Source organism: Blennius ocellaris (assembly GCF_963422515.1).
Source record: "Blennius ocellaris genome assembly, chromosome: 2".
Lineage (NCBI taxonomy): Eukaryota > Metazoa > Chordata > Actinopteri > Blenniiformes > Blenniidae > Blennius > Blennius ocellaris.
In genome coordinates this window covers 5264947-5292506 of record NC_137651.1, presented here as the reverse complement: position 1 = coordinate 5292506, position 27560 = coordinate 5264947, and the positions used below count along the sequence as shown (strand labels likewise).

The 27560-nt window shown below is 43.8% G+C and overlaps 3 protein-coding genes across 3 annotated transcripts; 1 reads left to right on the top strand and 2 right to left on the bottom strand.

Moving 5' to 3' along the window:
* Positions 1–753: 753 nt before the first annotated feature.
* Positions 754–6149, top strand: vtna (vitronectin a; the record flags this gene model as incomplete). Its single annotated transcript, XM_080505653.1, has 9 exons — positions 754–814; positions 1542–1661; positions 1754–1903; positions 2009–2164; positions 3276–3415; positions 3499–3655; positions 3930–4082; positions 4159–4671; positions 5683–6149. The coding sequence occupies 9 exons, from the start codon at positions 754–756 to the stop codon at positions 5799–5801; spliced, it is 1569 nt and encodes a 522-aa protein (XP_080361779.1). The 3' UTR covers positions 5802–6149.
* Positions 6150–7336: 1187 nt separating this feature from the next.
* scarf1 (scavenger receptor class F, member 1) lies at positions 7337–16143 on the bottom strand (the record flags this gene model as incomplete). Its single annotated transcript, XM_080512112.1, has 12 exons — positions 7337–8668; positions 8763–8900; positions 9639–9763; positions 10294–10405; positions 11190–11296; positions 12129–12257; positions 13503–13721; positions 13801–14341; positions 15261–15362; positions 15481–15542; positions 15800–15932; positions 16026–16143. 12 exons carry the CDS (start codon positions 16141–16143, stop codon positions 7557–7559), a joined length of 2898 nt encoding a protein of 965 aa, XP_080368238.1. The 3' UTR covers positions 7337–7556.
* A 390-nt stretch (positions 16144–16533) lies between these two features.
* Positions 16534–26405, bottom strand: rilp (Rab interacting lysosomal protein). The gene is made up of 8 exons (XM_080507007.1): positions 25801–26405; positions 23822–23945; positions 21049–21170; positions 20231–20416; positions 19753–19919; positions 19474–19599; positions 19281–19364; positions 16534–18293 (listed from the first exon to the last, which is right to left on the bottom strand). Exons 1-8 carry the CDS (start codon positions 26152–26154, stop codon positions 18167–18169), a joined length of 1290 nt encoding a protein of 429 aa, XP_080363133.1. The 5' UTR covers positions 26155–26405; the 3' UTR covers positions 16534–18166.
* Positions 26406–27560: the final 1155 nt, after the last annotated feature.

Sequence of the window (27560 nt, the reverse complement as noted above, 5' to 3'; positions counted from 1 at the left end):
ACCACAATTAAATCAGTCCATACCAGAAAGTTCATTTGAGGTGGTTTATTTACTCACTGAAGCAAGCATACAGATGACATTTTCTGCAGCCTTTCTGTCACCGTGTTAAAAAACCGCATGCCCTCGCAGCCTGCAGATCCACCCACATTGACCCACTTTTATAAATTTACCTCTCCAAAGTCTCGTCAAGAAGAAGGTAAATAATGACGTAACAGTGGTCTCACTTCCTCGCGAGAAGTTCTGGGATCAAATAGAGACGGACCAGGCCTTTCTATGTGCAGTTTGCATGTTCACTGCAAAGATTATATTAAATGTAACACTGCTTTTCTTGGTACTGTAAAACATCCAATACCTTGTGAGCTCAGTGTTTATTGACACTGAAGCTGAAGTTGACAGTACGAATATGGTGAAACACGGTTCAACGTGACCTAAATGACTAACAGTCAGTCTCAATAAGGTTGTGATATGAACGACACAGGAAAAAAAAACACTGTTCTTAAATATGTTTATTAAACTGCCATGAAAATCTCCCCAAAAAAGTATGTTGAAGGCTCACATGATTTCCTAACTTTAGTTTCTTATTGATCGTTTTCTTTCTCCTGCCCCTGTTTATTTTCAGGGGGTAACAAGAGGTTTCCTGATAAGATTAAAGCAAACAAGGAAGAGGGTTGACTGACACATGCTTCCAATGATTGGAAACACACAGTTTGTCATTACTCTCTCATTCTGTCCTCTGACACAACCAGAGGCAACATGAGGCTGCCAGCCGTCCTGCTGCTCTGCGTTGTGCTCGCTGACTATTTATCTGCCGATGGTGAGTTTTACATCAAAAATCTGCTTTAAACATCAGGAAGGGCTCATTTTAATGCGATCATGAAGGAGTCAGAGGAGTATTTTTCATGTCGTTTTCTGCATTATGTTATCTTGACTTTATTTTGAGGCCTGTATCCAGGGGGAGTGACATTTTCTTTTACATAAGCAATACTAGATTTTTAATGTTTAATAATGTTCTGTGTAATCTGTTAGCCCTATTCTAAACATATATATATTTAGTCAGTGTTTGTCTGATTAATACATTGAATTTTGAAAGTTAATGCAATAATTGTGTCAGAAAAGATTACGTGTTGTTTTTCTTTAAATACATTCCTATTCCACAGCTCTTATTGACTTTCATTGATGTGTTTTAAGTGTTTTATATTTGCTTTTTGTTGATTTTTATTGCTGTTTTATTGAGATTTGTGATTTACAAATGTAAAGTGCAATACCAATAAAAATGTATTATTGTTGTTGGTGTTGTTGTTGTTGTTGTTGTCAGCAGGGACCTTCTCTGTTGAAATTGCGGGCATACTCAGTAAAGACTGATTATTGTAAAAGTAATTTACATTGTGGAAACTACGAGTAAGATTATTTACCTCAAAATAAAAAATTTTTTTACATATACTGTATACTCAATGTACTATTTGATTAAAACATTTGGAGTGTTTTTGAATCATTACTTCACTGCATTGAGTGAACTTTGAACTGTGTGGCTTCTGTTGTAGAATCCTGTATGAATCGCTGTGAAAACGGCTTCGACTCTCAGAAGCCATGTCAGTGTGACTCCATGTGCAAGTACTACAAGTCGTGCTGCTCTGACTACGAGGTGACCTGTGGTATGACGAGTAAGACCGTCTTTGCTTCTCTCATGTTGTGAAACACTCCGGATTCCACAGGGAGAGAAACGAGGTTGCATCACTGTTCTCTCTCCTCTCAGCTCGAGGGGACACTTTTAAGTTGGCCGAGGACGATGACGACGGAGAGGAGTTGCTTACAGGCCCAACTCCGTCACCCGGACCCTCGGCAGACAGCCAGCTAAACCCCACATGGCGTCCTCTGCCAGACTTTAATCGGACACCCCCGCAGCGTCCACACACCTCTCTGGAAATGACGAGAGCCCCCCGCCGGACGGACACCAGAAGAGCTGATATCACACAGAAAGCCCCCGTTTCTCCCACAGCTCCCCCCACAGCGACCGAAGTTCTTCACACTGACGCGGCAGTTGAGACGACGACTGCTCCCATAACAGCCACCACTGAGGTGCCGGACCCCGACGCTCAGGTCTGCAGCGGGAGGCCTTTTGACTCCTTCATGCAGGTGAAAAGTGGTTCCATCTACGCGTTCAGAGGTGAGTGAGACGTCAGCATATAGACCTATACTCTTCCTGCTGCCTTCACGTGTCTGTCAGCTCGCATGAGTCAGATAATCTGGCTGATATCAAGCTGAATGCAGAAGACTGATCAACGACATTCACTTCTCATAGATTCAAGACTGCAGACTGTAAAGACACAATAGAATTCAAGCACACTATGATGAGACGACGATAATCCCCATTCATACGCCTAAAAATAATGTAAACTCGCTTACATATATACATGCGCAAGCAGAGCCAAACATGAACAGAAAATTAAAAAAGTAATCATCTAGCTACGCAGTGGCTTCCTTCAGATCCATTGTGTGGATCAGGGATGATTTGTCATCATCCAAGGACCAGTCGATCAGATTTGGGGATCGATTTGAGGATATTAACGACTCGCTGTTTCCAAATAAATCCCAAAAAGCTGCAAGAAATGTTTCCTTCTCCCCGTGGAGGACATCAAACGAGATCAGCATCTGTTGCCATGGATACGCTTCCTGCTCAGTGTTTCACAGTGAGGTAGCTGCCTGACATAAATAACTAGCATCAAGGTGGAGATATAAACAGTGGGGCGACCGCTCTTTTGCTGTTGCTGCTCCCAGACTGTGGAACAAACTGCCCCCCGACATTCGCACCACTACTGATCTCGGCCTTTTTAAATCAAAGCTGAAAACCCATTTTTTTAAGTTGGCTGTCAACTCTGTCTAGGGCAGTGTTTTTATCCTGTATGGTCTGTTTTTATGAATTTCTGGAAGGCTTCCACCAACCTGCAGCACTGTCGCACCTCCCACAGTCAGCACCTGTGTTTTATTTATTGTTTTTATGTATTATTCTTGTATTTATTTCTTAATGTATTATTTTTATAGTTTTGTTGTAAAGCACTTTGGGTAACACTGGGTTATTGTAAAGGGCTATACAAATAAAATATGATTTGATTTGATTGATTTGAATATGAGCTAACGGCTATCATTCCAGCGATGCTAACTCAGTTCCGCAAACAAATGTTTTACTGCGGGTTTTACTACAAGTTGTTCCAGATTGACTGGAGATACGACTGTAGAACAATCATGCTGAAGGTCACAGTTTTATATATTTGTTCCAGGAGAGTACTTTTTCGAACTGGACCAGAAGTCGGTGCTGCCTGGTTACCCGAAGCTCATCAAGGACGTGTGGGGCATCAGTGGACCCATCGACGCTGCGTTCACCAGGGTCAACTGTCAGGGAAAGACCTACATGTTCAAAGTGGGTGCATTGAATTCCACCGAGTTTCAAATGGGAAAACTCCGTCTCCCTTTAAACTCTGTACGTATTGCGTCTCTCATCAGGGAACCAAATACTGGAGGTTTGACAACGGCGTGCTGGATGACGATTATCCTCGTGACATCAGCGTCGGCTTCGACAGGATTCCCGACCATGTGGATGCGGCGTTCGCTCTGCCGGCTTCCAGCCACAACGGAAGAGAGAAGGTGTATTTTTTCAAAGGTATGGCCAGATGTCACACATTTTATCCTTTGGATGCCAGCACTTCCTACGGGATTTAAGATTGTGTGATAAGCAAGTGTATTAAAGTCATAGGTGTGACGTCCATGCCAGTATGTCCGAGGGTTTCAGCTTTTAGGGGACATGATCAAGACATTTGTGCTTTCATTTTTAATGATTATATGGTTTTCTCAAATGAAAAGCGATGCCCCTTTTCAAATATTGCCTTTAGTTACTAAGCAGAGTTGAATCTGGTATTTTGTTGTTTGTTTTCCAGGGGAACAGTATTACACCTATGAGTTCTTGCACCAGCCGTCCCACGAGGAGTGCATCAGAATGTCTGCGAGCTCTCCGTCCGTGCTGTTCAGGCGCTACACCGGCGTGTACTACCACAACTACGAGCGGTTCATCAGCGAGCTCTTCTCCGACTGTGAGTCAGTGCTGTCAAGTCACATTTATTTGGAGCGGATGCATGTCTCCGGCTTAACACGCTCTTTCCTCTGTAGTGCCTCAGCATCATGACAATCACCACTTTATCAACAAGGACTGGAAGGGCCTGAAGGCGCCTGTGGACGCCGTCATGACGGGAAGAATGTACGTTCCTCCATGGAGGTCACGCCACCGCTATGACTACCAGCCCGACCAGCAGTGGGGTCGACAGCAAGGTCAGCAGTGGGGTCAGCAGTGGGGTCAGCAGTGGGGTCAGCAGTGGGGTCAGAGGAGGAGAAGCCGGTCACCTTACTGGAACACCATGGCCGAGCGAGGAATGGCCATGGGTCAGGAGTTTGCTGAGCGAGGGATGGACATGGGTGTGAGGCTGGCAGAGAGGAGGATGGAGATGGAGGAGAGGCTCGGACGAGACTGGGACAGACGGTGGGATCAGGACTGGGACCAGGACAGGCGGAGAGATTGGTACCAACAGAACAACAACAGAGGCAACTACGACTCCAGAGACAGCCGGTACTGGGATTACCTCCAGAGGGACCTGCCCATGCAGAGCGTCTACTTCTTCAAAGGAGGTAAATGGATATTTGTAATGTGTACTTAAAGGTGAAGTACATAAACTTGTTATTCAAAGCACCACCAAAAACTCATCACAACTTTATCGTACCAAATCTAAATAGTCTTGTAACACTCCTTTGTACCACAAGATGGTGCACTGAGTCACTCTACAACTTACACTCCACTGAGTCCAAGTGAAGAAGACAATCATTTTAACAATCTTCTAAGTTCACAGCGAGCAACACTGTACGACGTGACTCTTAAAGAACTTTGACACAATGTGAACGTTGCTGTTCTTAGGTTGCAGGATGAAAACCAGCCTTAGATGTATGTGAGTTGACCCGACTGCACAAGAATAAAACGTCATAAGCCTTCCATTCACGAAAAACAAACAGAAAACATAAATGGAGCCTTGCCTTTGTGGCATCAATGTGTTTGGTGAGAAATTCCTAAAGCATGCCTGTTTATGTCCCGCATACTTTTTTGATGCGTTTTGCCTTTTTAGCTGCAAAGCATCTACTTGGGTTTCGCACTAATCACTACGTCATTTCATACTGCGTTTCTATTGGTCAGTTAGTTGACGTGGGTCACAGCAGCAGTCATCACCCCAAACTTTGACCGTCCGAATTTAATCACAGCTTGTCTTTGGTCACAAAACCAGGGCAGTGACCGTCCTTGAACCGGTGTCACTGTGCGAACTAGAACCAAGAACAAAAAAAATCGCTATCGATTCTCTCACAATTGTTATCTTTTGTTTGGGAAAATCTCACAGCTTGTAGCAACGTTTTGAGCAGACCATCTCTGAAATTCTTGACTAATTCTCAACAGTGACCCACTACTGCTACCCAGTGCACAAAAGTATCATGACTTAAATGGTATATACTTTACCTTTACTTGATGTAACGTACCTCTGGTGAATGCCCTCTCTCATATATAGGAAACAGGAACTGATAAAACATTAACTAGCGATGGCTTTCCACTAATGCAAAGGTGAATGAATTGACTGACTTTTTTTGTGTGTGTCCCAGATAAATACTACAGAGTGGACCTCAGGACCAAGCGAGTGGATCCCGCTGTGCCTCCCTACCCCAGACCTATCGCCAAGTACTGGCTGGGCTGCTCAGACGCCACGGGCTCCGAGAAGTGAATCTCTGCACGGCGAATGAACATTTTTCTCTGAAACAATCTTTGTTCCATTAAAAGTGTGCCAAACATGTTGAGTATAAAACTGGCTGCTTGTCAAGCAAATAGTGGAGATAAGTAAAAGTTCAAATGGAGTGCGTGGTTAAAGTTCGGCAGGCTGATTTTTTGTTTTTTTGCTATCTCCAATGTTACCAACATCAGCTGACCAACCTTATTTAATCCAGCTGGGATGATAACAGCTCCAGCCGTCTGCACACAGCCAAAGCCCAGGGTTTGCTTTGACCTTTAAAAACGCTAATCTGCAACATTACAAGGTTGAATGTTTTGTACATTGACTGCTTTTCATAGCTTCGGTCCCACTGATGGAAATAATCACAGTTTTGTACCTTGTGTTCAACAATAAATCGCTCATATTTACAAAATTCAAGATTGTTTATTTCTTTTTCATCTTTAACATACATATACAGTCTATAACAACACTAACAGCAGTTCTCTCTGCTTTGTGTCACTTTGTGGTCATATTGACCTCATAAGTTGACAGCAGGTCAGAGATTGTTTACGCTGGAAATTCAGCCCTTTGTTTGTCATTCCAGGTCGATTTTTGGCGACACCTGTTGACTGACAACTGTTCAAAATTCAGAGTCACGTCCAGAACTGTGGCGCATTTTTACAAGATGGGTGAAGGTGAAGATCCGGTGAGGACCAAGATGATGAGAATGAAGACCAGGCAGCAGCGGGGGTGATGGCGACTTAATGTGATAATGTCTCAAAAACACAAAACAAAACAAAAAACAGCCTGCCCAAATATGCAGAATGAGCAGTCAGTTATCAACGCTGCCATTTCTTCTGAACAGTAAAAGCATCAATATATTCCTCCATACTGATCATATCAAAATCATTCACATTTCAACAGTATTTTCCTAAATTTCTTTAAAATTATAACTTAATATTGTCTGTTCAACTCAATCAACCAGCATTGCCTTTCTATTCAACTGCACACATTCACACCAAGGAGCAATTTAGTGATCGCCGATCGATCTCACACGCTTGGAGGAAATCCACACACACAGGGAGAACATGCAGGCATGCTGAACTTGGATGCACATTTTTTTTTTTTAAACCAAATTAAATAAAAAAAGAGTACAACTGGTAAATATTTCTCACATATTACGCCAAATATCTGGTTTTGTCTTTTCTTCAAGTGTATTTTTAATAAGAGATTTATTCAACGTTAGTGTCTAAAGTTAAAGTTAACAATATTTTTGTTGCTGGATTAATGCAATTTTATGAACTACTCTCACACAGACCAAATGACAAGAGTTGCTTTTGATTTTCAATTTCTTTTGGGGCCACGAAAAAGAAAATATAAAAGAACATATTTTTTTTAAAATCTGCAGTCAAACTAAACCCTAAGCTCTTTAACTAAATTAAAATGTTTATGACATTTGAATACGATTGTCATCTCTCTCTCTCTCTCTCTCTCTCTCTCTCCCTCTCTCTCGCAAACATTTCAAATCAAACCTCAATGTTTAGATAAGTTATTTTTAAAGAAAATTTAGTTTTTCTGAAAATCTTGAATCCAGAAATTAAATCATCCTCCTTTAGTTTTTTGGGGTTTTTTTTGCCTTTTTGTGACCCTCATTAACTTTTAATCTGATTAAATAGAGGAGCGTTTGTGTCTGGAGGATTATGGCGGTTCAATAATACACATGCAGTCATATTTCTATCAGACCTGCTGACGTGGTTTCTGCTGACGAGGTTAGGAGTGTTTAATCAAGATGTTTTCATAGCAGGGTTCATCTGGCAGGCTGGCCGTGGCTCCTTCATTAGTGATGACCTCAGTCACGCTGGTGGCGCCCCCTGCTGGCCCCACCGTCAGGTAGTTACTCTCGGTTTCTGCTCCACCCGGGTCCCCGCCCGGCCTCCGGTCTCCTCCAGCGCTCTGATCCGAGAGCAGCTCCGGCACGCTCTTCAGAATGGAAGAGAGCGGCCGTTTGGGAGTGACGCTTTCTGTGGGCGGAGCCTCGCCGGCACTTTCTGTATCAGGAGGGTTGTGGGAGGCCGGCTTCCTCCTGACCGGCTTGCATACTCCCGCCCCGCCTCCAGACGGCCCGCCCTGCTCCCACACGCTGGCCCGATTGCCCAGCTTCCTCCTGGGCGGTTTGGCGATCCCTTCGCCTCCCTTCTGTTTGGACTTGCTGGGCTCCTGCTCCCTCTGCCTCTGCAGGCTGCCCAGTCTCCTCAGCATGGCCTGGACCGGACCCTCGGAGCTCGGTTCTGTCTTGGTTACGGGCTTGCCTGCTTTACCCACTGTTACGTACACTGTGGTGACTTTACTGGACGTGTCTGCCAGAGCGTCAGATGCAGATGTTGACTGCTGTGTCCCTTTATGAGCTGCTGTGTTGGACATAGTCCGTTTTCTTCCCGACAACCCAAAACCGTGCGAGGTGACTTGAGACGATGTTTTGTCTTCGTCCCGATTCACTGCTTCACACTCCGAATCCTCGTAATCTATTTGGACATCCACGGCATCCTCCCTCCCCTCATTCTCACCCTCCACGTCCTCCTCGCCAGCACTGGCTGCAACTCCTTGACCCTGCAGGGCCGACAGCATCAGGACCCCCCAGGGCGACTTGGGCTTGCCGCGCAGGAGAGAGGCGGGGTCCTGAGCGGAGCCCCGCCTCTCTTTGGGACTGAAGCGAGTCCCCTCGGCAAACGAGACGGAGGGCCGCTTGGCTTTGGCGATGCTGGAGGTGCGAGGGATGTTGAAGGGCGACGTGATGTCCTCGCTGCTGAAGCCCGACGGGTCTAAAAACATGTTGCACTTTGAGCTCATCTCCTGAAACTCTCCACCCGCCACCGCCGGGATGTCTGTCCAAGAGACAAAGAACAGGAAGTCAACGGCGTGCAGGACGAAACCCAAAAAGAGGGTGCGACGTAAAGTCCAGCGTCGAACTGTTCCCACCTTCTCTGGGAGGGACGCAGTACAGAGCTTCTCCCTCCTCTTCGTCACTGTCGAATGACGAACCCTCAGTCACCCAGCCGGAGGAGGGCGGCTCAATGAAGCTGTGGTTGAAGGTCAGCTCCGGGTCGTGGTGAGACACTGAGAGTGTGTGTGTGTGTGTGTGTGTGTGTGTGTGTGTGTGTGTGTGTGTGTGTGTGTGTGTGTGTGTGTGTGTGTGTGTGTGTGCGCGACATTAAAAAAAAGGAGTCAGTCACATCAAAAGAAGGCATGTACCTTCAAACCTTTTCATAAATAAAAATTCTGTTAATTCACGTCATTATGTTGAGTAGGAATCTGGAAATCTGTCGAACAATAAATTCCACCTGAATGAATCAAAATGTTTCCACCCCAATCACTAAGTTATTTCAATCAATACAGTTTTCGCTTTTTAAGTATATTCAGTTGAGAAGGTGAGTACCAAATAAAGTCAATATGTAAAGATGACTCTGATTTTAAGTATGTAACTAAATACATTTTCTTTTTTCATCTCAGTAGCATTATATCCTAATCGACAGACTCAAATATCTAACTTTATACCCTGGCATTTGGATCTGCACACAACATACAATCGAAAACAAAACATCAAAACTCACACAAGATAAAATGTTGTCGTATACAAAGATACCATTTCTAGGAACAGCTAAATGATAGTGCGTCATGTCACATGGGTTTTCAGTGACTAATCTAATCGAGGAGGCAATCTGCTTAGAAATAGTTGAGTAACTGCACTTTACTGTCATGCTGCCGCACCTTTTACTGAGTTATCTGAACGGTGCAGTCTGACTTCATAACCCGTGCCGTTTGTGTGTGTGGGGGGGGGGGGGGGGGGGGTGTCACCTGTGACACGCGGCAGTCCAGAGGACCAGTCAGAGACACACGGCAGGGCGGCGCCAATATTCGCCAGGACACTGTAGACGTGATATTTCATCCGGACTGACAGGCCGCCATCAGCCACCGTCGCTCTACAGATACAGAGAGAAAACGTCCCTTCATCAAACGCTTTAGTAGGTTTTATTTCAGTTGCCCGACCAGAAGCCCTTTAAGTTTAATCAACCCTTTATAATCCGGCGTAAACGAAGCGTGGCTTCACTGTAACGTTTTGAACAACAGAGGTTAAAAAAATGGGGTCGACCCTCCTTTCAAACAGGCAACCTGAGCGAGCAAGGGTTAGAAACCACTGACTGAGACGATTCCAAAAACAAACAACATGTGATCTCGCATTGGAAGAAACAAATCACATACCACTCAAAATATAAAGAGGCACAAAAACATCAACCCAAACGTAAAGTCACACACGTTGGTGTTTCTGCTGGTCTCAGCTTGTTAATGTTTTTACTTAAAAAAAATGTATTAATTAAAAATGTAATTCTATTTGTTTTTGTTTCAGTGTCTCTATTTAATATTATGTGAGTGTACTTTTTTTTTTTTTTTTTTTAATTCCCTATTAGTCCCTATGTTCCTTTGTAACTTTGAAAGTCATTCTGATGATCACCTGTCTTTGCCGTCGGCGGGTCCTCCTCCACAGCACAAACAGCAGCACAGCACAGCGAGAAGCAGCAGCAGCACCGGGACCAGCACTCCGGCCAGGATCGCACCTCGGCGACCTGACACACAAACACATGACATGTAGGCCGGGAGCCACGTCCAACACTCTTCTCTTTTGCTACCTTATTGTCATTATTATTTCCAGTGGGCCTGTACCTGCCTTTCTACTTTTAAACATCACGTTTGAAGATACTCAAAAGGACAAAGGAATGTCTGCACGCCTGACAAGTTGTCATCCAAAGTGATTATTCTCAAGCACTTTATGACACTTTTTAGACAGAAAGCCCATCTTGGGCGTAAATTGAAGCTCATTACCTTGGAAAGTTATTTTTAAATACTATTGGGACAGTGACATGCTCAATAAACCGCTTGAAAATTATAACTTTTAATGAGAAATTGTCAGGATGACAGACAATTTTTGTCTTTTTGTGTAAGCTCAGGGTGATAATTGAAAATAGTAAGCCAAAAAAAAAATCATATTTAGCTAGTTTCCACTATGTGTGACCTGTAAAACTTCATACTTAAATGACAATTTATGCAGTTGCACGACCATAATATTTGCATTTACATAATTTCACAAGAAACATTTCCAGAACAGGAGGTTTTCTGGCCTCTGAGACCAAATAGCCCCAAGTTGGGAGTGGTCGGTGATGGACTCGGTATAGAGACTAACTGGAAATAAAAGTTAAAGTAGAATCATCCTGAGTTGTGGACCTGGTCTACCGGACTCATGCTTCAGGCACACACACACACACACACACACACACACACACACACACACACACACACACACACACACACACACACACGCATGCATGCAGAGAGATGAATGTGTGGACGCACTGTTGGGGCAGGAGCCAGAGGCTGAGTGGCAGGCGACTCCTTCGCCACAGCTGCAGACAGAGGAACAGTTCAGGCCAAACTGCAGGGCGGGGCAGCTGCTGTTACAGCTGGAAAGAAGAAAAGAAAATAAATCCAATAATTACATCACCGGGATGAAGAAAAAGAGCCTCTGTATGAGCGCTGAATCATCGTCTATTTTAGGATGATGACTATGACGTCACAAAGAGGAGAATTAAAGTGACCACAGTGGAGGTTACAACCCGTGTTCCCTTTTTTTCTTTTCTTTCTGAAGCTTGTGTTATGTCGATGGGACAGATTACAGAATGGTCCTTGTTTTAAATGCTTCCTGAAGTTAGTGGATCAAAATCCTATTATGTAATGGTTGCCATGAGATTTAACGTATAAAATCATGCTTGATGCCGTGCTGTTTGAGGTTGGTTGTTTAAGGGCAGAGTGCAGAGCAAAGAGACATCATTGGTCATTATATACAGCAATCAAGAAGTTAACTTTCACATCTACACTCAGAATATACATGCCAGAGAGTTTCAGGTGTTTTTTTGTTTTTTTTATTAAAAGACATCAGAAAAAAACACGTGTTCTCATGAAACATTCTAATATTTTCTGATTCCTTGTTTTTGATTGTTATAATCTAAAGGTGGAAATTACAAAGAAAAACCAAAAACAGACTTGAAATGTTTCAATTCATGCTAAATAAATGTCAAATAGATGAGATTTTCACCGTTTCAACACATTATTGAACAAATAATATTGTATTAAAAAATGTTTTTTTGGGGGGGGAGGGGGGTGTCTATGTGTCCTGTAATGAAATTTGTGACTTTTAGATGACAGTCCTCATTATTTCTTCAGTATATTACTTCCTCGGTGTATGAAGCATGCGGACTGGCCTGTGTGTGTATTTGATGTGAAACGGTGTGTCACCTTTCTCCCTGAAAGCCCGGCTGACAGACACATCTTCCTGTGACGTGATGGCAGTTACCATGGATGCATGTGCCACACAGGAAGTGGCATGCGTCTCCAAATGTCATGTCGGGGCACGGCTCCTCACACCTGCATGAGAACATGAGATAGTTTGTGAATGCCGCCCTCACTAAGACTGTATTTCTATGTCGAAGCAGCGCGTCTCACACTCCTGTGTTGTAGATTGTTGAGTTGTGAGTTTCGCTTTTGTATTTCTGATAGTTGCAGCAGAATTGTTTGGAGCCGGTGAACCAACGTATGTTACGCTGCACCACTGTGTCCAGAGAGTCATTAGTTGTTGTGTGAGCTGTTCCTCCTTATGCATCATTTTCAGTGACTCAATTGAACTTTTGTGAAACTTTTAGTATCAAAGTTAGTTTAGTTTCTATTTTTATTTGTATTTTTTTTATTAGTTTAGTTAATTAAGTTAGGCTTAAAGAGCTGTCTGCATTCGTCACGAAATAAAAATTCATCTGGAGCACCAAAAATATGAATTAGATTAAATTAAGCAAAAACTTCAAAAAAGAAAAATCAAGCATCACATGTACAATTTTGATATAGTTGATCACATTTTGCTTTTGTAGCCATTTTTTTTTATAGATTTTCATGAATTCTCCTATTGAGGCCATTTTATGCATCTTGGCCAATTGAGCCACTTTAGTTAATTAACTGTTTATTCCCCCCTCCCTTCTTGTTTTTAACAAATGTTTTCCTTTTTTTACTTTCTTGTCTTTCTTTTCTTTTCATCTCTCTTTTTTTTCCTCTCAGCTTTTCTTTTTGTATTTTCCCTTTCCCCCCCTTAATATTTCCTGTATTATTATTTTGGGAGTATTTTTCACCATTTTATACATTTTCAGCAATCCTCACTTTCCTTGCTGTTTTGTCTGTTTTTATCTAATCGAGCTGTTCGTAGCCTGGAGATTTCTAGAAAAATAATTGCAGTGTGCAAATAAAATAAGAATTAAAACAATGTTTATTTGAAAATATTTATCTGAAAGCTTCAGGGAGCTGCTACAGAGGAGCTGAAGAGCCACATGTGGCTCCAGAACCGTGGGTTGAACATCGCTGCATAAGACTAAACAGGCTGCGGCACCATGGGAGAGCTGACTTTGGTAGTTATCTCAACTGCAGCTTGTACTTTGAGGTCATATATATTTGAACAAAATCTCCTATTTCATCCATATTTTAATCAGCGAAGACAAATGAACACTGTATGAAACAGAAGTGTTGCTGTCAAAGTGTAAATTGCTGCATTTCAATAGACTCCAGACGGTTGTGACGACATCAACACACGCAAAAAGATCTGTGCATGTAAACTAATGTCAAATACGTGACCTGGGTCCGGTCCATCCAGGGTCACAACTCCAACATTTCCCAGTTTTGGGGTCGCAGGGTTCCTTATTCCTGCATCGGGGGCATTTCTCCTTGCAGCCGTGGCCGTGGTACCCAGACGGGCAGGTGCGGTCACATCGGGTCCCGTTCCAGCCGGGCTGACAGGCGGCGCAGGCGCCATCGGTGGAGGAGCACGGCTGCTGGTCGTCACAGTAACCGCAGCTGAAACAGACACACAACACTTCTTTAAGTGCTGCTGAGCAGGTCGCCAATGGAACCCTTTACCTCCGTACGTCCGTACCTCTTTTTACAGCCACTACCAAAGTACCCCGGTTCACAGGGGGCGTTGCACAGGTCGCCCGTATAGCCCGGGTGGCACACGCACTGCCCGGACGTCGGGTCGCAGCTGCTGTGCGTGAGGTCACACGTGCACCTCTCGTCACAGCCGGACCCCCACCAGCCCACCTCACACTCACATAGCCCACTCCGCTGATTACACGGCGACTGGTTGCAGCTGCAGGCGAAAGCGCACTTCTGCCCCCAGTGGCCGCGGCGGCACTGGCAGCGGCCGGCCAGCTGGTCGCAGCCGGCGCTCGCGGACCCGGCGCCGGAGCACTGGCAGGGCTTGAGGCACGTGGGCGTCCACCAGCCCTCGTCACAGGTGCAGTTCCCACGGGCGGGGTGGCAGCGGCCGTGGCGGCTGCACTTGCAGGTGTTCTGGCACAGCGGACCCCAGCGGTTGGGGTAGCAGGTGCACTCGCCCGTGGCGGCGTGACAGCGGCCGTGTGGGTAACACGGGCACACCCGGCGACAGTCTGGAGCCCAGAACTCAGGAGGACAGCCTGGTGGCAGCCAGACCAACAAAACAAAACAAACGCAACTGTCGAAAACAAATATATTCATGCGAAAACTGGACTTCTCTGTCAAAAGTCAGAATTGTCAAAATTGCACGAAAAAGTGGCCAGTTTTCATCAAACACACGACATGGAGGGGACTCGAGGATATTGTTGTATATTTATACAAGCCTTTGTTGTATTGTTGTATTTGGTGTCTTGATATATTGTTACTTTATACTTCTTGAGCTCCAGACTGTTTATTGACTCGACCAGCAACCTTTTGCATATTTTAACTGATTTCTAAAAAGCAAAGGTTTCTAACTCAGTACTGAAAAGCTGTGATTAAATAAAAGTGTTGTTAGATTGCACAAATTGTATAAATTACACAATTATAAAAAACACAGTTGGTGAAGAATCCAGTAAAATAAAGAGTACAAAGAGCGCTTCTCTAAAACTATTTAAAGTGTGACTTACTTTCTAAATATAGTATAGCATAATCAGTAGCGACAAATAAATCCTGAGCTACAAACATGCAGATTAAATGATTTGAACTTCAAAGTGTGTTATGATTATAGAAGGAGCAATGAGTTAACAAGGTGTGAACTGTAAGATTACATACTCATACTAAAGTACTCATCATTGTGCATTTGTAATTCATTTTTTCCAGAAAATTTAAAAACCGCCTACTTACTTACACTTTTAATTGCAAATCTAATGATCGTTAGTTCCTAAAGGACTTCTCTGTGTGTGATGGACTGGTGAACATACAGAATGAACCCTGACCCTCAGTTGGACAAAGCAGATGAATGACAGATTATTGTCATTGTTGTTGTGTAATTTGTACGTTACAGAAACCTGAAGGAAATGGGTTTTTCCTCTATCTTTTCGTTATGCCATACAGCAGCTGGTGTTTACAGTGACTCACGTGTTTTGCACTGAGCTCCAAAGTAGCCGGGCGGGCAGCGACACACACCGGGATACACACACACCTCGTCCTTCATGCAGGCCTGCTCTCCCTCACACACAGCTACACACACACACACACACACACACACACAACACATGAGAAAAAAAAACAACCCAAAAAACAACAGTTATAAAGGAATTGATAGAGAGACTTCAGTCAGTATAGTCTTCAAGCTCACGTATTGTGCACTCGTTTCCTTCTTGACGCCATCCAGTACAACACACCATGGACGACGGGTCGCTGAGTGAGAACAAATTACAATCAGCCTGATTTATATGAAACAAATCAATGTGTATGAAGACAAGGATTCAGCCTCGATTCACCCCAAAGAGGGCTGTTCAGAAAACCATCGTCAAGCCAATCACAGAAGCTGTATTCACACATTGATTTGATCAAAACGGCCGGCGCCATGTGTCTTTGTCCTGTGAAAGTCTTGCCCAGCATCAGGCGTTGGTACGGTGAAGAAGCCGTCCGGTGTGAGTGAAAGTGAAGCGTACCTGGTGTTGGGGCAGACGTTGTTCCCAGCAGGATCCAGAGTGAGAGCAGACGGCGGCCAGCAGCAGAGCAGAGCAGCCAGAGCTCTGAGGAGAAGCTCCATCTCCAAAACACCAAATACCGCCCTGTCTTTACCTTCCCGACTCTCCTCTCCGTCCCAACGTGGGCCTGTCCTCTCTTATTCACTCCACAAATGAGGGGCACAATCTCTCCCCGTCGACCCTCCACCCTTCCCTCCTTCCTCGTCCCCCTCGCTCTCCCTTTTTTTTTTTTTTGCCTCCGGTGAGTCGTCTTGTGGCTCCAGCACAGCCAGAGAGGTCGAAGCCCCCGGGTTTCCTCTTCCCATTTCCTGGGGAAGCTTGAGCCACTTCCTCCTATTCAGTCAGACACAGAGCTTTTTAAAGATGGTCGAACACGAACGCTCAAAGCTCGCTGGGTGCGTACAAACACAAACATACAGCCCCGATACTCACCTTTTTCCCCAGAATCTATTGTTGAATGTCCTCTGGGAGGGGCTGGGTGAAGAAAACCTGCATCCTCCCTCTAAGTCGGTACAAATACAGTGGCATGGTGAGTTTTGAACTCCTACAGCATCACATGAAGGATTAGAATCATCTGAAAGAGTTGATTTCTTTCAATGTGACATGAAGGTTCAGTTTCACTGAAAAGTGCTTATTCTTATTAATAAAGGGGGGGAAAGGAACTGAGATGATTTCGTTTCATTTAAATGTTCATAGATTTTATTGAAATCTCAAAGAGTTTCAGGAAATCGTATCGTTGGTTTTTACAAAAACTGTACACAAAATACACCGCGGTGGCAATTCACATCTCAAATATGTTTTCATTATATTTTTTGCTCTAAAACAAATAGGTTTAATATATATATATATATATAGAAACACAGAATTTCAGAAGGTGACGTTGTGATTGGAGGTTAGCGTGTCGTCGACAAACAAATACCACTGATCTGAGTCGTACTATCATGAGATGCCCAAAGGAGACTTGGAGGACGGCGTTAGTGTCAAATGAAAGGGGCGGGGCTGAAATGGTTCCAAAATAAAGCATACATTTCCACTAGGAAACACATGATTCCATGTTAAAGAGCCAGTGTGTGACTGTTAGCCAACGGATTCAAAGATATAAATAAGACGTTCATTTACTACATCGTTATTCATCCATTATCAATCTACAAATCCTTGTTTTGTAAATTGAAATGGTGTCTTTCATGTCTTCATTAGACGCTGCAGCATAAAGCAGAGACACCGACCCTTCCACCGGTTTCATGACGATCATACAGTGTCTCAATTACAAAGTTAATTTCTTCTATAGACTTAAAATGTAAAAATTTAAAAGTGTCTCATATTTTTTGAAGAGCCATTTGTGATTGATGTGAAAAATGTTGTTAAAAAGTTAAAATTATTACAAATAAAACATCATTTGAAAACATTAAATTATGAGCAAATTAACTTTTCCATTGTTTTTCAAATGCTGTGCGATGATACTCAGATGGAAGTATCTATTACTGTAATATTAATCCAGAACAATACTGCTGGATATTCTAAATTCTCCACACTGATTCTTTAAAGTGTTCAGATCACATACGTCTCCATCAACTGCACACCGGCCCTGTACTTTGGCTCGGACTGACTTTTAAAAATAGATATTTCTCACACAAGCAGCACATTAAGGCTTCACGGGTTGAATTGCACTGGCTGCTGGAAGAGACTCGTACTATGACTATTACTAACGGGGTTTTTTTTGGGTGGGTAAAAGTGCTTTACAAATACAAGAGTAACACATGGCTTGAAATAGTCCCGATGAGTTCTGAGATAAAACTCAAAATACTTTTCAAATTAACACTTTATGGCCCTTATTGGTCACGTTGAGTCATTCATAATATACTTGTTAGTATCGTCTTTGGTTTGAGCTAAACGTGTTAAAGAAAAACTGTTTTTCATGCAAATTAATTTCAAATGTTACCAAATAATAAGAGCTTATTTAAAATAGTGGCATGATTGTAGTTTTAATACATCAATCAAATCCTATAAAAAGTGTCCCTTTTATACTTTGCTGAATTGTACAACGCTGTTCATCAGTGCTTCCTGCCTCATGGTGAGACTGAGCGAAGCACAGGGAGGAACTTAAAAGTAACCTTGATTGAAATAAGTGATGGTTTTGTTTGAAAACCCTCACTTCTCTGTCCCCACAGTGTTTATGTGATACAACACTGTGTTTTACACTCCTCTTGACCTTTTTTTCCCTGAACCACGGGGATGTCTCTGCTCCGAGCCGAGGGGCGAGTCACAGCCGAGGACACGGAGGCCGCCGGACGCAACCCGGGAGAAGTCTCACAAGCGTCAAGTCGGCGGTCAGGGAGAGAGCCGGTGCTCCGCCTCCCCGTTGGCTTCCGAGTCTCCGATGATCTCCCAGGCGGAGGTGGAGCTGGTCATGTGGGTGGGACTCCGGCTGTTGCCAGACCGCGACAGGAAGCCGAAGCTGCAGCCAACACAAGGGAGAGAGGCAGAGCCATGAGGTCAGACCTGGAGTCGGGGATTACTGCTAAATATAGAGCAGGACTGAGGAACATCTCGGTACAGGGACAGTGAAAGGGATGACATTCAATTACTACTGACGCTGAGGTCAGATGCATTACTTTATTTATTTAGATTTGCTCATGCTTGGCATAAAATCACAGTTATTTTGTAAAGATATGAAGTTATTATTATTATCCACCTTTGTTGTGACTCCAGTCAACAAACAAGAGATACAAACAGTTTATATGTTTACACATGCAAGAGGAGCCAGATAGATAGATAGATAGATAGATAGATAGATAGATAGATAGATAGATAGATAGATAGATAGATAGATAGATAGATAGATAGATAGATAGATAGATAGATAGATAGATAGATAGATAGATAGATAGATAGATAGATAGATAGATAGATAGATAGATAGATAGATAGATAGATAGATAGATAGATAGATAGTTTCTTTGATACCTATTCTTGGTCCATGAGTTTTCTTTTTAAACTTTGTTTTTCTTTTTGTTTTCATTTCTTAACAATCGCAAACAGTTTGATCCTTGATTCTACAGTGTCATCTTATATCTAGATTTAAATATTTTATTTCAAGATTTCTTATCAAGCAAAAATGTACTTGCCGCAGATAATTTCACTACTTCTAAGTAATTTTCTTCTCAAATTTAGAGTTCATGTTGTATATTTGGGCTACTGTCTTTTTTTGCAGTGTAGATACTTTATTCATCCAGGATTTCACTTCAGGATGTAAAACTGAGGGAAAACGTTTAGTGAGAAGAATTGAAGCTGGTTTAGTTGCAAAGGGCAGTTACACTCTATAGCAACTGCTTCTTTGTGGGGGTGATAACAAAAAAATAACTACTAACATCTGTCCTTCAAAAGAGTTGTTACTCTTTTACATACTTCTTCCATCTCGTAGTTTGACTGATGCAGGACTCACAAGTTTCGGATGCGAGATTCAGCCGGCTTCACCGTGCCGTCCACTTCTGGTTGCTTGAACAGAGACGTCCTCTCTTCCTCGTCACTGGCGAACAGAGAAAACTATTAGCGAATCTACCTCTTTTGAACACATTTCAGAATCTTATAAAGTTGACGACTGTGAGTGGGATGAAGGTGTCGTGTGTCACGGAGACCTGCTGCTGCAGTCGTTTGCAGGGATCCCCAGCATCTTGGCTTTGATGAGCTTTCTTCTTTTCTTAATAGTGGAGCGAACGGCTTCTAAAAGGAAACCCGGACACCTCTCCTCACTCAGTATCTCCCTGCAGGGGGTTAAAAACAACTCTTAGTTTACCATAGAAAAACCTCTGGCGCATCAGTGGAAAGAAACAACATCACCCATATAAACAAGGATTCACTTGTGGCTGAATTGTGGAGCTTCGTAACCAAAAAGAACAGAGCACGTGAGGTCGTACCGTTGATAGTAGTTGAGCTCCTCCTGCACCAGGAAGAGGTTGGTTTTCAGTTCATTCCTCTCAAACAGGATGTCTCGAACCTCCTTCTTGGTGAAGCACGGCTGATCTGGATCCTTCTGGTCAGGAGGCTTTTTCTTCAACTCGTGTGCTATTTGAGTGGGACCGGACTGATGGGAGGACAGACACACATCAGCTTTGGTCAGACCACCAAGACATGAAGCCAGATCAGGGCAGGCGTGCTCCTCGTTTGAGTGGAGTCCATTAGGAAGTCGTTTTTAGAAAGCTTAAGCTTGTGTCCTCTCCCCTTACAAATGATTGCAATCCTATTGTTGTTTTTTGACGTTTTGGGAAAAACTGAACTTCCTTCGTGGGTCAGATTTGTTCCCCATGTTTCCCCCCGCTACTTCAGAGTTATTAACCAGATGAAGTTCGTGTGGTGACCATGCACGTAAATCTCACGTGGAAGAGTTCTGCGTACCAGGCTGTTCCTGTTGGTTCTGTCCAGCAGCGCTTGAAGGTTTTCTATCTCTTTGCTTTTCTCCTTCAGGTCGGCCTCCATGTCGGCCTTCCGCTCCACGGTGCTCGTCAGCTGGGCCTGCAGCACGTTCTGCTTGTGTCGCAGCTCAGCGTTCATTTTCATGAAGCGCTCCAGCTGCTCCTGGAGCTGCTCACACACACAAACACGCGAGAGAGAGAGAGAGAGAGAGAGAGAGAGAGAGAGAGAGAGAGAGAGAGAGAGAGAGAGAGAGAGAGAGAGACAGATTAACTTCAAATGCTGAATTGCACCTCAATGGCTGAACATGTGGGGGTAGCAGAGGGCAATAAACCACACCATGGGCGCTAGACAAATGTTGCATTCATTTCCAGGGTGAAAAATATTTTAGGAATTTGTCCGACCATACAAATGCTGAATGTCCGACCAAACACAATCCATGCTCCAGGCTATAAACACTGACCAGGAAGCAGGAGCTCATGTCACCTGAGTGGGACTAAAGGGCTAAGCATTAACAAACACACCCAGCTAGGGCTGCTATTTAAATTATGTGGTTTGACACACATACAGAAACGTGCCAATGCTCAATCAACAGCACAAACACACACACGCACAGTGACTGTGTGCAACTGCCAACAGTGCCCTGACTTTTTTTTTCTGAAGTGCAGATTAAATCCTCCACCGGAGACTACGAGGATAATCTCTGGCCTCTTTTTCTCTCAGTCAACACACAGCGTGCTTCCCCCTGTGTGTGGGTGCAGTCTACATGACGAGTGAATCTGCTGTGTCTGAGGCGCTCTCACCGCCTCCACCTCTTTGGAAATGGTACCGATCTGCTGGACTTTGGCCCTCAGCTCATCCCTCTGCTTGTCCACCACGTCCTTCAGCTTTAACATCACCTCCCGCTCCTGCCGCTGGACGCGGTCTAACACACACACACACACACACACACACACACACACACACACACACACACACACACACACACACACACACACACACACACACACACACACACACACACACACACACACACACACACACACACACACACACACACACACACACACACACACACACACACACACACACACAAAGCAAAGCAAAAACAAAAAGATAAAGTGAACAACAGGCGTGTTATTTCTGTGAAAAGCTTTTCTGTCCCTCTTGGATGAGTTACACACTCCGAACTCACCTCACAGTAAAAAGTATAACTCTTCTTAAACCAACCAAGTACTTTTGATTTAAAAATATTTGGTTACATCTGTTACCTGTTGTAACTGTTATACGTTCAGTTTTGCGTCAAAGCTTTGGTCATCATTTTGATTCACCTACGTTGTATGTACTATAAAGGGAGTTCTGTAAATGTGTTTTAATACACACTAAATTCTAATGATATGAAGCAATCACCATCAATATTACACGAATACATAAACCATATGTTTCACACCAAGAACAGGCGATTTTCTCGAGCAAAGACATCTATAAAAAGGTGCTGCATGGTTGTGTTTTTAATATAAACAGACAACAGGTGACTACCCGCCAGTGTTTTAGTATGAAGCCTCTGCAGTACATCCAAACTCGGCCAAACAACAGTGAGCTGAACGTGAATCATTGCATGAAATTCTGATGAAATGTCTCTTCAAACACACAGAAATGACATACAAATACATGGTGTTTGTTTATCTATACACACATCACTTCCTTTACATAAAGTGGAGCAGTCTCTGGGAGATTTGATCACAATAACAACATAGAAACATAGAGCTTCACCTGCCTCATCGCCACCTGTCAAATAAATTACTTTCATATTTCAATTACATATTTTTCCTCTCAGGAAAGGAAAATGAAAGTCAGCAAAGAGACGCCACCCTCTGACACTGATTAACGTCATGACTCGTAAACAAGCTGGAATTTGTCAGCGATGTTTCACATATTTTTTTCAAATTCACTTCAGTTTTTTTTTTCTTTTATGATGTTGTGAGTTTTGTTTTTGTGTTTTCAGGGTAAACAAGACATTCCGGGCCTCTGAAAACAACAATACCAGTTGGAGCACTTTCTGCCTCAGGGCACGTGGGCTTTCACCCGCCAGCCTCCTTCAGTGTGGCGCAGAAGCCACAGTCAGTACTTTGTTATTTCCTGCTGCAATTTTGACGAGAATCATTACTATACCCGAGTACTTTGGTGGGACAGGTGAAGCAGCTCTGGGTGAGCTTTGAGGCCGTTTGAAAGATCAGCAAGTCCAGTCGCATTAAATTTGAATGGCAATTTGTCTGTAGGAGCGAGTTGAGGAGTCCCCACTGTTTAAAGTGGATAGTGAATAGTTTATGAAGCCTTTTGGGTTTTTTGACAATATGAACTACTGTGAGCCGTCTTTAAGTCACCCAGGCCCGAACATCTACGCCCCAAACTCTACATATTTGGGGTGAAATGGTGCATGAGTGCCTCAAAAAGGTCCGACTTGTCAGTATTTTTGTTTGTACTCATAGGTGTACATGAGCACACTCACCGTTTATAACTAAAACCCTTTGTAGCAACAGTTGCTGGGTTTGTTCACAGAAGAAAACTAGAACGGGCACTCGGTAGAGCGCATACCTTCGCCAACGCCACATCTGTTTACAGAACCGAGTTAGCATCCCCAGCATGATAGCCGTTAGCTCATATCCATGTTAACTAGTGACGTAGTGAACCGCTCTCCTTGGATCTCCGTCGCAGTTTATTGGGAATTATTTGGAGATGGGCCGCACAGTGGCAGAGTGGTTGGTGCTCTCATCTCACAGCAAGAAGGTCGTGGGTTCAAATATGGCCTGTGTGTGTGTGTGTGTGTGTGTGCGCGTGTACTCAGGTTTCCTCCCAAGTTCCAAAAAAACATGCGCTCGTGCTCCCTGGGCAAGACCCTCTGCCACTCTGCTACCGAGGTCAATTCGGAAAGGAATTTCCCCTCTGGCCATTATTAATACAGTACTATAAATAAATACATTTCATCACACGCATCTTCAATGTGCGTTTGTGACGATGACTTTTTCTGAACTCTGACAATAATAAATCCACTGCCACAGGAAGCCGTGACGCTTATTTTCTCGTGTCACATGAATGTCGTAAACTGGGAATTGGGACTTTCTCAACCGGTAACTCGTCTACTTTATTACTGCATGAACACAGGATTATTGAATTTCTTTTAAATATAAACCCAGGCTGGACCGCAAAAACAAAAAACAACACAAGAAGTATGGAGATGCCTATAAGCCCGACTCCACCCACTTTAAATGACTTTTTAATTGGCTGAGCAGGGGTAAAGTCTAGTTCCTAATAAAGTTAAGCTGCTGACAAGTTAGGTAATCCCAAACTCCACTGGCGTTTTTGTTCACCCCATCATCTGGGTGTTAATCTGGCGGAGAATTGCTGGTTACAGTCTTTTAAACTCCACAAGGATACAGGAGTTCATTCCCACATACAAGAAGCCTACGTAAGAATTACAAGGGGACGAGGGATTGATATGAGATTTTAAAGCTTGCGGGGATAATTTATGCTACAGTCCAGTCGAGTAAACAACAAGAATTAAATCTGAGGCCATACCGTCCTGTGCGTTGTTGCCCTTGAGCCGGCTCTGCAGCTCTTCTCTGTCCTCTTGAAGCTGCTGGACGTGAACCTGCAGCTCCTCACACCTCCTCTTCCACTGCTGCTCCTTCTGCTGCAACTCCTGTTCAAAATGGATGAGAGCCAGGCTGTAAAACCCTAATGTCAGAAGCACCTCCCTAAATAATCGAGGGGAAAAAAAACCCCAAAACTGATCTGGTATAAATGCTCAGCAGAAAATCTCTTGAGTGTTTAGAGATCCGGATTCATGAAGCCGTGTCCAGATGGGTGTGTCGTCTCTTTGTTAAGTCATCACAGATGTTTCGAATAAACATGCAGAAACATGTACTTTGCACAAAAACAACACATCTCTTTTTAGTAAGATTGTCTTGTCTATGGTGACTTAAATGTAATCGTGTGGCTGCATAAAGCCATATAACGGTCAGCAGTTGAGATGCTTCACGGCACGTTGAGCAAAATATTCCATGTTAGAGATGGAAATTACTAGATGAATCTCGAGTACAAGTCCCCCCCCCCCCCCCCTACACACACACACACAAACACACACACACCCCACCGCCAAGTAGTGCAACGAGCAGATCTAATTGCAGTCAATCCCAGAATGCATTGGGAAACAATCGCGGTGATTCACATGTAAAATTACATGTTGGGACTTGATGGTTGACATAAAAATAAACCAGCTCTTGTGCATGGCAGCATTTGACTTATAATTTATGTTTTGTGATTCATTGAAGTTACTAACAAGCAATGGCTGTGAATCCATTAAAAAAAAAAGTGCTATCTGCAGTGAGGTACAGCTACTTTAGGGGTGGGATCTGTCTGAAGGCTACTTGATGGGTAATAAAGAAGCATTGGAAATCTCACACTCACTAGACTGACCAGAACGACGGTTCTGAAGGGTTTTTATTTTATTTATATGTACTATTTGTCCACACTGCTTGAGCATCAATAAAAAGTACAAACAACAACACGTGTGTACGGCCTCATGATAGTTTTGTCTATATATTGTTCATGTGAGCAAGGCTAGGGTTCGGGATTTATCCATAAATCATGGCATGAATGACAGTTCCTTCATCCAATCAACCCACACCTAACATCTGTACAAGTCCAAATCTTGCATGTACTCTCTATAGAGAAAGTCACTATATGAAAAATGGTCAGATCCAGCTCTATGCTTGATGAGGTTTTTTTTTTTCATAATATCTTATAATAGACAAGACAATTTAAGGGAGACTGGCTACTGAGAATATGAGGTGATGACTCCTTTAATAGATATTAAAGTTTGAGCAGCAGCCTTATTTCTGAGATGTTTTGACATTTAAATATAGCAAAAGCTTGAACTAATTTTCAAAATCACGTTTATATTGAAAAAAAAAATCCCCACCCCTGACCCCAATACACAATGACGGTTGCCACCCTTCTGGAACTACCCCCCCCCCCCCCCCCCCCCCTTCTCACCCCCCAGGGGTAATTAACAAAACACTATGTAATAACTCAACGGTTGCTAAGCGAATAATGTTAATTAAATGTTATACGACATCCAGGGTGTTTTGGAACGGCATATATAGAAATATTGTCGTATTCCTTGTTTTCACCTGCAGTTTGTAGCTATAAAAACAAAACAAAACATATATATTTACAATGTGTGAGCCAGTGTGACGCTTATGTTAACGACATAGGTCGTTAAACCTGAAACGCCCGAGTTCCACCCCGCGGGCTTGTTACACTTTGGCTGTCACGTTGTCGTTTCACACACAAGCACACACACACACACGCACACGCACACACGCACACACACACACACACACACACACACACACACACACACACACACACACACACACACACACACACACACACACACACACACACACACACACACACACACACGGTAGAGTAAATACAGTATGTTGGTACACTGTTGACAAAATGGTGGGAGGACCGAGCGCTCCTCTCACCCGGGCGTCGTGTTTGTCGGCTCCCACGTCGCCCTCCCCACCTCCTCCTCCTCCTCCTCCCCGCTTCTTCTGCTGCTGCAGCTGGATGGACTCGAAGGTCTTCAGCAGCTCCTCCTCGCGCTGCTTGTGAGCGTCGTTCCTCGAGGCGAAGCTCTCGAGCAGCTCGAGCACCTTCACCATCCGCGGCACGAGACCCTCCACGCTCTCCGTGCCGTAGACGTCGATGAGCTTCTCCACCTCGCCGCCGACCAGCTTGGCGATCTCGTACACGTCGTGGACGGTGAGCGCGGAGAAGCTCCTGTCAAAGCAGGGCTCCAGGCTGCCGCCGCCACGGCTCCCCGGCTGAGTCTCCATGTCCGAGTCCCCCGCGAGCTCCTCCTCACATCGAAACAAATAATGTGAAGTTCACAGCGCCTCCATGGCTGAGCTCCACCCGCTCGTAGACTCTAGCTACCGACTGTCAGTCCGCGTGCTCACGTTACAGCAGCTCATTAAGAGAGAGAGAGAGAGAGAGCGAGAGAGAGAGAGAGAGAGAGTGTGAGTGAGCGAGAGAGAGTGTGAGTGAGCGAGTGAGAGTGCACGAGCCGTCCCGAGCAGTAGCGCGTTATTACAGCTCGGGACAGTACTGAGCAGTGTGTGTGTGTACTTGTATTACATTGGTCAGGGAAGGAGGAGGATCCTGCAGTGGGTTCTCTCTCTCTCTCTCTCTCTCTCTCTCTGCAATGCAAGTACACACACACACATGCATGCACAAACTTGCCTGCTAATTCGTGCACGCACGCTTATGCAAGCAACAGAGCACGACCGTTGTATTTCCTGTCACTGAAAAGAAAAAAAAACTGTCATGAGAAATCAGGTCATGACGAGTCATTTTTTTTTTATATATAATTGGGATGCTTTTAGGTTTACGAGATATTTAATGCACTGAGCTTCTCTCTCCTCGCTATGTATTCATATCATGCACCAGTGTTGTAAGTCAACATTTGAGAGGAGAAAGCACAAACTACAGTCAGCAACTTTTTTTCTGTTTTCTCTCCCCTCACTCCGACAGGTGCAAGCAAAACCGGGTTCTCTTGTGTTGTCTGCATTGCATTTGAATAGATTGAAGTTTATCTCTTTATTCTTATAACAAGAATAATCATTCGACCAAAAAACCCTCCATGAGTATCACAGAGCAACTTAACCCCCTCCCTAATGAATCCACAAAAAGGTGGGAGGCATGATGAGAAGAATCTATTTAAGAAAGGCGTTGCCCTCTCAAATATTAAGGTTTCATATGCAAATGCTGCACTTCTACTACGTCTACTGAAGTACTTCATATGTTCCAAGTGGAGTTTGCATGTTTTCCTATAGTTACTTCAGTTCCAGGGTCTAAAAAAAAGCATTGTTGGTTAAATCAAACCCAACATTATTTTTGACACCAGGAACTATTTAGTTGACTCAAGTTAACCTTTGACAAGGAAGAAACCCCCTTTTTTTTCTTCCTGTTCCTATATTTGTAGAATCTACAATCCCACAAAACGTCAGTAAACAAGACTAAAACACAAGGTGGCACCGTTACAGGTGGCCTGCATTTTGGTTTCAAGAGCACATTAATGAGCAAAACACAAACTAAATCATGACTGATGCATCAGCGCAAAGCAAGTCGACCACGTTCTTCTCTGAAAGAGGGAAGCAAGCCAGTGACGTTCCCCCGTCGAGCCAGAACAAACTGAAGTGCTTCAGTTCCCTCCTGCTCACGTCACACAGCGCTGAGATTT